General features: G+C 38.1%; 1 protein-coding gene across 2 annotated transcripts; it reads left to right on the top strand.

Moving 5' to 3' along the window:
* Positions 1-5,024: 5,024 nt before the first annotated feature.
* On the top strand, positions 5,025-9,986 carry LOC107697153 (transcription cofactor vestigial-like protein 2). Of its 2 annotated transcripts, none has more exons than XM_016497814.1 (4): positions 5,025-5,247; positions 5,809-6,100; positions 6,876-7,346; positions 8,624-9,986. In XM_016497814.1, exons 1-4 carry the CDS (start codon positions 5,164-5,166, stop codon positions 8,662-8,664), a joined length of 888 nt encoding a protein of 295 aa, XP_016353300.1. In that variant the 5' UTR covers positions 5,025-5,163; the 3' UTR covers positions 8,665-9,986. The 2 variants fall into 2 exon arrangements, with proteins under 2 accessions (XP_016353300.1, XP_016353299.1); XM_016497813.1 differs by having other exon boundaries at positions 8,503-9,986.
* The last annotated feature ends 1,717 nt before the right edge of the window (positions 9,987-11,703 follow it).

Below are 11,703 nucleotides of genomic sequence, written 5' to 3'. Positions count from 1 at the left end.
ATCATGCTTTTGATCACCGCAGTCGGTGGAGAGCAACTGCGCTCGACTGCACAATCCGACACAGCCGCCTTGCCTCGCGAGAGTTTTTTGCACACGTCAGCATGATATCAGAGCAAGTCGGACATAACTCGGACACTTTTCTAACCGGCATGCATCTCGCGGTGATCACCGGTGATCGCAAAGCCGACCTCCATACGTCATCCACCCGGAACTGATTCCAGTGTACAACAGTGAGCGCAAGCTACATTAAAGTGATTATTAGGTTTTGAATATGGATATTTTTCTTACAAAAATGCATTGGTTCGCTACAGAAGGCCTTTGTTCACCCCCCCAGAGCCGTGTGAGACACTTTTTTTTTATGGATGGGCGCTTTTTATTTAACTTGTTTTGGACTGATGCATGCAACACCCGCTGAGTGCCATGAAACAGCTTGAAAGATCAAAGACAATTTTTTATATAACTCCGACTGGATTCGTCTGAAATAAGAAAGTCATATACACCTAGGATGACTTGAGGGTGAGTAATTTATGGGCTAATTTTCATTTTTGGGTGAACTAACCCTTTAATTCGCAAATTCGATCCATTTCTTGAATCGCTTCAAACTGACCATGACCATGACCTCTAATTCACCGATCTGATTGTGTCATGACTCAAAACAAAAGTAGCCTACTGGCATTTTGATTCAAATGAATATATGTTTCATTACATTTCATATATTCTATATATAATATAATATAATATAATATAATATAATATAATATAAATGTGACCCCGGACCACAAAACATCAAAATTGAGATTTATACACCAGCCGAAAGCTGAATAAATAAGCTTTCCATTGATGTATGGTTTGTTAGGATCGGACAATATTTGGTCGAGATACAACTATTTGAAAATCTGGAATCTGAGGGTGCAAAAAAATCAAATATTGAGAAAATCGCCTTTAAAGTTGTCCAAATGAAGTCCTTAGCAATGCATATTACTAATCAAAAATTTAGTTTTGATATATTTACGATAGGAAATTTGCAAAATATCTTCATGGAACATGATCTTTACTTAATATCCGAATGATTTTTGGCATAAAAGAAAAATCGATAATTTTGACCCATACAATGTATTTTTGGCTATTGCTACAATCATACCCCAGCGACTTGAGACTGGTTTTGTGCTCCAGGGTCACAAATGGTTTAGATGTAATATTTAAACAAACAATGCTATTAAGAACATGTTGGAAGGTCTTAATATCAACTGGATTTCCTAAATCTGACCTTTGCCCCACAACAACTATTAAACAGTAAAACAACAAGTTCTGTGGTGGTCTCCCTGTAGGATCTACAGACCCTCAGTGGCCTGAAATGGTTTGTCCATACGTTGTGCTGTCTCTGCGGCTGGGACAGGTGCCACTCCAGCTCTCCTAAAACAGACACTCTCTGTTTCGTGTTGCACAGCAGACCCTCCTCTTCTCTCAACAGTTGCCGTGGTCATGTTGAATGCAGTGGTTCACTTCCATGTCACAGACCCACAATTCACCAGGGCTTCTGTTGCCTCATCAGCAGCACATGGAGCTCAACTGTTCCCCTGATCACAGTCCAACTAAAATCACTTCTTGACTACACTTTTTCTTTTGAAAAGTCCAAAATTCTATCATCATTTACTCACCCTCATATTATTCCGAATGACTTTCCTTAAACATTTTTGCTTCAGGCATTAATAAATCTGCTTATAGAGTGCAACACCATGTGGGCTCCCCATCACTGTGTGTCACCATTTGGTTGAAACATTTCTACATCCTTTACTCAAGTACATGTTTACATTCCATTCTCTCTTCAACTTGCCTTGACAATGTCTTTGCGCTCTCTTTCTCTCATCTCCTACCCCCCTTCTCCCTCGTTTTGGACGGACCCAGGCAGATTACCTGCAAATGCATGACTGGGGGCCAAGGGTCCCCTCTGTCAGCAGAGGCACAAAGCCAGGAGACTCTTTTATTCTCAGATGTTAGAGGAAAGAGCCTATGTTGAAAACTGCAGGCCGGTTAAAGCTGTAAATGATGTGCCCTGATCTTCTCTGATTCATTAGATGTGTTGAATGCACTGTTGTTTCAGCAGGTTAGGTCCTATTAGCTGGGTGTTAGCACTCAACATTTCCTTGTCCTTAAGTTATTTGGGTAGAAATAGAAACCTTGTCAGGTTACTCGGTCTAAAACCCCCATTGTTTGAGAGCTGTCACATCAGAAATGGAGAGTTATTGCACGCTGTAACTCGATCTGTGAACAGGTGTGAAAGCGCTAAACTTGAAGCGTGAACAGTGAATTTGAGTTGAATTAGAAGCAATTAGTATCTTTTTATTGCCATATTTATTGCCATATACTCCATGCAATATCATTTATATTTCTAGAATTTATAGCTAAATATATTTTATGAAAAATTATTTTATGAACAAAAATGTATTATTATTTATTTCAAATTATAAATGATTATAAATTCAAAAAAAAATTTGTATTATTATTTCTTACTTATTAAAACCTTTTTTTCACACCATATTTTCTGATTGTATGAAAACATATTCAGTGTTTGTTTTCAAGATTTTTGCTGTGTTGCTGTATTTTAATGGCTTTCTGGAAAATATAAAATTGTATTTTGATTAAAATTAAGGCTATTTATTCATATATATATATATATATATATATATAAAAAATGAATGAATGAATGAACATCCTCTCCTAACTCTTCCAGCACAAAAATATTTTTTTTCCCATATCAAGGAATCAAGGATTTCATTCTTGGTTGTGCTTGGTAAGTGTTTTGTTGTTTAATAAAACCATTTGTCTCATTGTTTGGGCCCTTAATATATGGGAATGTCTACAAGAATGTACAAATCCTGAGAAAATCCAACTACAGTGAATTCAAAAGTTACAACTGTGAGGATCACTTTGCACCTCAGATACTGCTATTAGTGTTTGTTGAGAAATAACCAGAATATTTCACCTCCAGCACTCTGGACAGCGCTAGATTAGCTTAATATGTGAAAGCCTCCATGAAGTGGGTTATACGTGACAGAATACCAAACATTCCTGTGAAATTCCCAGTAAAATCATGATGAGCTTTAGACACCACTTCAGCTGCTCATCTGAAGTGTATTGGATACTACAGCAGCAGTAGCAGCATTGATTCCACTGTATCAGTGTTTTCTTAGTTGCAGCATATTGTTGATTTTAAGGGTCCTAATGACAGAAAAATGCCCCTTGACCCCAGCACCAGTTGCATGAAAACTATTTGGCCTTCGACCTGGAAATCTAATGAGCCCAGGGCAACTGGGCACAGAAAACCATGGCATTTTAAATAGACAGATGGGCAGCACATTTATTTAGCAATAATGTATCTGTTTAGCTCTATTCAGCTTTTTATTCAAATGACTTGAAAGCTTTTTGAATTTTCCTTTTTAAAAGCTTGGCTAACTTCATGCATGAGACAGATGAGACAAGAAAATGTTATTACGTAGATATATATTGTGGTCACTGTCTCAGCAAGTCAGGTCAAGTCAAGTCTGCTTTATTGTCAATTCTTCCACATGTACAGCACATACACACAGAGAATTGAAATTGCGTTACTCTCAGACCCTTGGTGCATACAGATAACACTAACAGTAGAACATAAATACAGATATACAGATTAAATATAAAATACAACTATACAAATATACAAATAAGGTAAAATGTAAAAAATATATAAAAAAATATATATAAAGCAGCACACGGCACATGGCAGATAGAGTGCAAACCAGTGAAGTAAACAACAGTGCAGATATAATGATTTGTAGTGCAAAAAGAGCTTATTTAGACTGATTAAAGTGACAGTGTGTGTATTTGGGAGGGGGGAGTGGGAGAGTCCGTCAGAGGGTCAGAGTTCAGTGGTGCGTGGGGCAAAAGAGGGGAGGGGGGGCAAGGTCGGGAGGGAGTTCAGCTTCCTGACAGCCTGATGGATGAAGCTGTCCTTCAGTCTGCTGGTCCTGGCCTGGAGACTCCGCAGTCTCCTCCCTGATGGCAGCAGACTGAAGAAGCTGTGTCGGGTGGGTGGGATCACCTGCAATGCAGAGGGCTTTGCGGGTGAGACGGGTGTTGTAAATGTCCTGGAGGGAGGGGAGAGAGGCACCAACGATCTTCTCAGCTGCTCTCACTATGCGTTGAAGTGTCTTGCGGCAGGATGCGTTGCAGGCACCATACCACACAGTGATGCAGCTCGTCAGAATGCTCTCGATGGTGCCTCTGTAGAAGGTGCACATGATGGGGGCTGGGGCTCTGGCTCTTCTCAGCAGATGTGTATTGCATTATTAAATATTGTGAACATGCACTCAAATCTAAAATAAAAACAAAAATATATTTTTATTTGTAATACCAGAACAGTCTGATGGTTAAACGAACTTGAGCTACCTGTAGGAACGATTCATAAGGAGTTATTGGTCTCTGGTCTGGAGGTTCGATTCGCGGAGGAGTCGTTTATTTGAACAGATTCATTTTTGCGATTCATGCACCGATTTGCAGTGTTTCTAATCACGCGAACTTCAACATTCATAGTAAACACGAGGAACGAAATATCTTAGAAACACAACGCAATATTTGACTTTCCCCCACAAAACACCAAACCAGACAACATATAACATAGCATATACAGGCTAAGGTCTCAGTTGAGATGACAGCATGAAACTTGAAGGCATCTAAAATGAGTAAACTGCCAAAATGTTGACTATTTTTTGGAACATGGTAGCTGGTCTAGCTAATGACCAGTTAGAAACCAGCTAACGCTATAAGATTATATTGTTGCGCAATTATCTTGTTTGAAGATTTTCCAACACGTAGACTACATTTTTATTTGACTGCAAGCAATACCATACAACGCACAAGGACTTCTGGGAACACTTTGAGTGATGATTCAAATGAATCGACTCACTGAACCACTCATCATTTGAATGAACCGAATCTCTCAAGTGAATCAGACTCGTGCGTAAAGACAGAGTACAGAACATAAAAGCTGCTCAGTGCGCTTCAGTCGGACTCGACGCGGAGCTTCATTTTCTGTCTGTACACGCTGAGCCAGCGCTTTATTTCAAATGAAGCGTCCTCTCATTCCGCTAATAAGTTTTTATACGTGATATAACAGCTGTCTTCGCCATGAGCTGCTTGGATGTCATGTATCAAGTTTATGGTCCACCTCAACCTTATTTTGCCGCAGCATACACACCATATCACCATCAGGTATGTTCATGTATACGTTAACTGTATTATGCTTCTATTGTATTAAAATGTATTTTAATTTTATTTTAAAGCAGTTCTTTCCTTGTTTTGGTTTTGTTTGAATTCGTGCGCGAAACTTTCTCTGCTCGACTTGTTGCGCCTGTGATCTTGACCAAATAGTTTTACAGTTTTAAAAGAAGTCACATATTTAGATGGTCATGAGAAAAATGTAACTTTATTAATTGCAGTTTAAGTGTTAAGAAAATTTGAAGAAGTCAAAAAGAAGAAAAATGTCTGTATTTTACAGATATCAAATTGTTATCATGAATGCAGAATAGGCATAAAAACTATTGGCATGTGTAATGCTTTATAGAGAGTAGGCTTATATCTCTTTCTTTTTTATGTTTCGATGTATATATAACAGCTTTGTATATGTGCTAGTGTTTGAACAGAAGTTTTGAAACATTACAGGAACACAAATTGCGCAATACCAAACTCACTTATGTGTTTGTGAGTGTAATTCTGTATCATGTAAATATCAGTTGAATGTAAATTGATTTTGCCATTTTTACATGCTTTCAGAAATTGGCATTTTACTCCAAAATGCAAGAATCCCCAGAAACACTGAGCGGAAGCAGTTCTTCTTTTTCCAACCTCTCCGGGCCACCCATAAAAGAGGAGGGCTGCTCCCGGGAGAAAGATCACCCGCCGGAGGCTGAGTACATCAGCTCCAGATGTGTGCTATTCACTTATTTCCAAGGGGACATCAGTTCGGTGGTAGATGAACATTTCAGTCGGGCTTTGAGTCAGTCTAGTAGTTGTGCCCCTGGGTCCACCAACAGCAAGACCGCAAGAGGTACATCGTCCTGGAGAGGTGGGAATCTGATGCAACCTACATTTTAATTTACACTGTAATTAATATATGTTTTACTTGCATCCTTTTTGATTACACAGCTTTTGGAGGATAGATAGATAGATAGATAGATAGATTTTTAAAAGCTAATACAAATTAAGATATACAGACAATTAAGACAATTTTTTACAACTAATTTAATATATCTTTTCCTTGCATCCTTTATGATGATAATATTAGTCATGACAATGGTCATAATTGTATTATTCTTTTTTCAAGATCAATAGATAGATTTTTCAATTAGGATATACAGTACATAGGACATAATTTTTTACAATCAAGTAGGATTGCATAGCTAGTAGTCATGACAACGGACACGATTTAAATTTTTTTGCAATGTTTCTATCGATAGATTTTTAAAAACGAATGCAAATCCATCTAATTAGGATATACAGATAATTAGGACATCATTTTTACCATCAGTTATGAATGCACAGATATTAGGCATGAAAACAGGCACAATTTTACTTTATTTTTTAATTTTTTGCATTGTTTCAAGATCAATACATTTTTTAAAAGCTAATGCAAATTAGTTAAATTATGAAATACAGATAATTAGGACATAATTTTTACAATCAGTTTGTTGCATTTTTGTTTTGTAAATCCAAATGTGTGGGCATTCATTTTTAATCTCAAACAAAATATTTAAAGGCTCAAACTGTTGTATATTTGAATTATCACATGCTTTTATGCACATTAACATGTAGAACATTTACATAAATGATTCCCTCCCCAGACGGATCATTCCCTATGAGCCAGAGAAGCTTCCCTCCCTCGTTCTGGAACAGCGCGTATCAGCCGTCAGTGACGGCATCTCTCAGCAGCGCCCTGGGTTCCTCCCACACAGATCTTCCCTTCCCGGCAGACCCGTACTCCACCGCGTCTCTACACAGCCACCTTCACCAAGCCACCCCAGAGCCCTGGCACCCCTCTCACCACCATCACCCTTACGCGCTCAGCGGAGCCATCGGCACCCAGGGGTCGGCTTACCCCCGGCCCTCCATGCACGACATGTACGGAACGCACTTTGACCCCCGTTACAGCTCTCTACTCGTGCCCTCGGTGCGGCCACATAGACTTCCTCCAGCCACGGTTCCCGCACCTGGAGCCTCGCAATGTGATATCAGCAAGAGCGAGTCGGGCAGCTCGGCATGGACCGGAGCTTTCACAGCAGCGAGCTCTGATATGAGCCTGAACATGGATACAGGTGTGAACGGCATGCAGTCTACATACAGCAACATCGCAAAGTTCATTCACATGAGCTACACTTAAAAACGTATGGATGTCATTGCATTTTAAAACAAAATATCAAACCAAAAAGCTTTTATTTTAAAGAAAAAACACGTCACTAAAAAGAAGGTTTTGGCTTTAAATAATAAATAAGACATTTTGTGACACTTTCTGGTTGTCAGATGTTAGTGGAACACACCGTTCAAAAGTTTTAGAAAAACTGGAAAATTGTGAAATATTATTATAATTTAAAATAACCTTTTCTGTTTTAATACATTTTGAAAATGTAATTTATTCCTGTGATGCAAAGCTGAATTTTCATCATCATTACTCCTGTCTTCACTCTCACATGATCCTTCAGAAATCATTCTAATATGCTGATTTGCTGCTTAATATTTTTGTGGAGACTGTGATATATTTTTTTCAGGATTATTTGGTGAATAGAAAGTTGGAATGAAAAGCATTTATTTAAAAATATAAATCTTTTTTAACATTATAAATGTCTTTTCTGTCATTTTCGATCAATTGCATGCATCCTTTCTGTATTAATTTCGTTAAAAAAAATCTTACTGACCCCAAACATTTGAACAGTAGTGTAGTTAATGTGATGAACTAAACCTGTGGTTACTTTGTCAGGGCTTCTGTGTGAATGTTAGGAGAACTGACATCATGCATCCACTAAAATCACCTGGACATCAGTTTGAGTGCAGATAATTGTGAAGAAAATCTCTAGTATGGTTTGTCTGCAAATGCCAGTTTAATACTTTGTTATATAATGCAATGACATTTAGATTTTTTAAGTGTGACTTAAAGCGTCTAAATACATTTTTGGGCCACCGTGGGTTAAAATCGCAGCATAAAAAGTCAGCTCAAAAAATTCAAACATATAATGTAAAAATAATCATGTCTTCAGAGCTTGTTGAAGTACATATTCTGAGTTTTAAATCTAGTTATCTTCAAGCTTTTTGACTTTGAGTTTGCTCTGCTGACATATCCGTTCCTCACTTTTCACTCTCACTCTTAAGGCTTTAATGCTTTCTTTGCCTCAAGTCTTCTCACTTCTCTATATTTGCTGCTTATTTTTCCTCTCCTCATTTCTTTATCCTTTTCTTCCTTTTCCTTCTTCCTCTCAGGTCTACAGAGCCAGGATAAAAGCAAGGACTTGTACTGGTTTTAGTGCCCTGCGGCCGCTTCTTTCTCCGCTGGCTTGTCTTTCTCTGGCTTTTCTGTAACAGATTCTCATCTCACTTGCAGCTCGGCGCTACACCCTCTGCGGCGGGACCATCCTAAGCTGAACCCTTCGGATGAAGGCAAAACTCTCTCTCTCTCGCTCTCTATCTCTCTCTCTCTCTCGATTGAGAAAAGACAGTAAAGAGAAGCAAACATACTGTAGTGGTGTGACTAGCAGCTGCTCTCGCCCCTTTCCCTCCCCTGACCCTCAGCAAAACGGACCCAAAATGAGCTTTGAAAAAGGACAAACGTTACTTTAAGGGGACATTTGAGAGCCGAATGGACCGGCTATATGAAAAGACCAGAAATGAGAGTTTCTGACGCGAGAGCTGCATTCCCTATCATCGCTGAAGACAGAGAGCGGCTATTTGAAGCCACTTGACTCTATCTATATTGCTTTCAGCACCTGTCACCGACAACTGTTGTGGAACTTAGCAGACGCACACACAACGGCACTGTGCGCCGTTTGACCGAGCGAGCACCCTGGGTTTCATTAAACAGGCGTTTTGTTGTATCTGGACATACGGCGAAAGGGAACAACTGGTTTGGCTTTTCATTTTTTTGTGAGGAGTGGTGTGGGTTCAACTGGAAGTAGATACAAACACCATTAAGCTGTACTGTATATACTTTATGTGTCTTAGTGTGTCCAGTGCTACAAGTAGGAGCAACCAGCATTACAGAAATATCGATTCTTTCATTTGTACATTTTTAACAACCACTTACAGTCACCGTCAGCCTAGGGTGACGTCTCACCATGATGTATTTGAATGTATGTAATATATTACCTTTGAAAGTATTTTTCCAGTGCATTGAGGAGAAGGAGGTGTTGTCTGTTTTTACCAGCTGTCTATCTTCATCCTACGAAACAAAAATGGAAATAAAACCAGGCGGTACACACTTTTTTCACTGCTTTTAAGTGTTTTAGAGAAAGCTTGTTAAATTGCAAACGCGATTGATCATGCAAACTTGAGTATAGTGGCATCTTTTCATACCAGACACCGTCTTGAAATGTATTTTCTGCTTGCTTTGGGCTCTTAAGAAAGAAACAAAAGGCTCTTATGAATTCGCTGCAACCTTCAAAACCTCAAAAGCTAGACCATCAGAGATTAAATCATTTATTTCAATATAAATTTTCGCAACATGAGAAATAATGTAAACATGGGCTACTTTTAATGCGCGTGATGTTTTGTTCACTCAGCCATAGAGTCAGCCAGTGAAAAGGAAAAAGGAAGCGAGGAAGAAAGCAGCAGAGTGAATGTTATCACATGCCATTTGAGCCTTTTCTTTGTGGTTGTGTTCACTGTGAATACCGGACAGCTGTAGATTAATATTGGCTTATGACAACAGCAATGATGGACAAGAGATGTGTGGCCAGGGGTTTCTCTTGCTTAAGTGGGTAAAACAAAGGCCTCTTTTTTTAAAAGCAGTCCTAAAGTTCTGGGGGTGCATGAAAAACTCAAGAAGTTCATGTGGCAGATTAAGTCACATTATGTACAGTATGAGTATTTTATAAATTATTACTATTGAAACTCTGTTTACTTTAGTTGTATTTGTAGCCAGTTTGTCTCCCTTGAGTTCAAAGTTGAGTTAATTATATTTGTCATATGTACAACTACAGTTTTCAGTACTGTTGACAATGAAATGTGCCTTTTAACCTCACTTGGCTATATGAACAAAAATTAAATAAATTATTTAGGGAAAAAAACAAATAATATAGGTCTAGAAAAATTGCAAGTGTAGAGGAGACTAGGGCTGTCACAGTTTATTTTTGAACGTCAGTTTCTCTTAAAAAATTTCTGTATGAACATATTTTTTTGGTGTAGATCTTGACGTTTAGCGGGGCATGTTGTCACACAATATGGGCCCTGCTGGTAACAGGCATAAAATGAAAATAGCTTCTCAAAATCAAAAATTAAGAAAAACAAAACAATTCATGAAACTATAAATGAGCAAAATTATAAAAAGAGCAGTGTATGACAATGTGGTATTAAGTATGGCGTGCAAAATATTAGTTTGGAATACAGAAATCACAACAATTTAAAACAGATGTTTTAAACCAAAAAAAAAAAAGTGAAAAAATATGTGTAGTTAGACTTTTGACTTAAAACACTGACTACATTACAGTGTGAAAGAGTAGGTAAGTATTATTATTAATTATTAGCTATAGAAAAATAAAATATTACATACAATAAAGTAGATATACAAATGCTAATGTGGTCATAAATCTATAAACATATGATTACGCAAAGCTGTCACAATATCCCTGCCCGGTAACTCAGCGCCAATATTAGCATGACTGGACTATTTCTAGCCGCGCCACGTGCACCGGACCAGCACAGGCGCTCGTCATCTCACTGACTGGAGGATTTCTGATGTTGATACATAATCTCGCGGCAGCAGCTCATAAATTGCCGAGCTCTAATTAGGGGTGAGGGGCCAAGCTGTCAGTCACATCATCCTAAAAATTCTAACGCAACTCCCGTGTACTTTTTTGGAGTGGTGTCGAGGAATCCGCGGCTAGTTGTCACTTTGCCCACAGTGTTTCGAAGGGACCGACTTCAGCCATGTGAAAGGTCAACTCCCCACACTTTAAAAAGCAGATCAACAGGCCTCTGGCATTTTAATCAGCTTGAGTCTAATGTTCTCTATCAATCAAGTAGTTAAGTTAAATGACCATGTGATAACTGTTATGCTTTGCCTGGTAACAATTATTATCGGTTGGGCTGTGGTTTTTATCACATTAACAATGTTTTACAACCCTGAGTTGTGCTGAAAAGAAATATAATTACTGCATTTATCTTAAGTAACAAAAACGACTTATTAAATTGAGAAATTCATATATTTTTATAAAATATAAATAAAACGCATGTACCATGATATACGCAAAACTCACATCATATATAAAATGTATAGAAATACATTTTAATTTTTTACATATTACATTACAATTTACAATTTTTACATTACAAATAGTATATAAAATATATGATTGTTTTTTCCATATAAATATTTCCATATAAAACGTTAAAAGTGTGTGTGTGTGTGTGTGTGTGTGTGTGTGTGTGTGTGTGTGTGTGTGTGTGTGGCTATATAAACCAGTACAA

Source organism: Sinocyclocheilus anshuiensis, unplaced genomic scaffold (assembly GCF_001515605.1).
Source record: "Sinocyclocheilus anshuiensis isolate Anshui unplaced genomic scaffold, SAMN03320099.WGS_v1.1 scaffold38, whole genome shotgun sequence".
NCBI classification, from domain to species: Eukaryota; Metazoa; Chordata; class Actinopteri; order Cypriniformes; family Cyprinidae; genus Sinocyclocheilus; species Sinocyclocheilus anshuiensis.
This window is presented reverse-complemented; position numbering and strand designations above follow the sequence as displayed.

Bases quoted from the DNA above. Each gene is read 5' to 3' on its own strand.
- LOC107697153 (XM_016497813.1), top strand. From the start codon at position 5,164: ATGAGCTGCTTGGATGTCATGTATCAAGTTTATGGTCCACCTCAACCT. The intron at 5,248-5,808 runs GTATGTTCATGT...ACATGCTTTCAG, and splicing joins ACACACCATATCACCATCAG to AAATTGGCATTTTACTCCAA. The intron at 7,347-8,502 runs GTGTGAACGGCA...TCTTCCTCTCAG, and splicing joins GAGCCTGAACATGGATACAG to GTCTACAGAGCCAGGATAAA.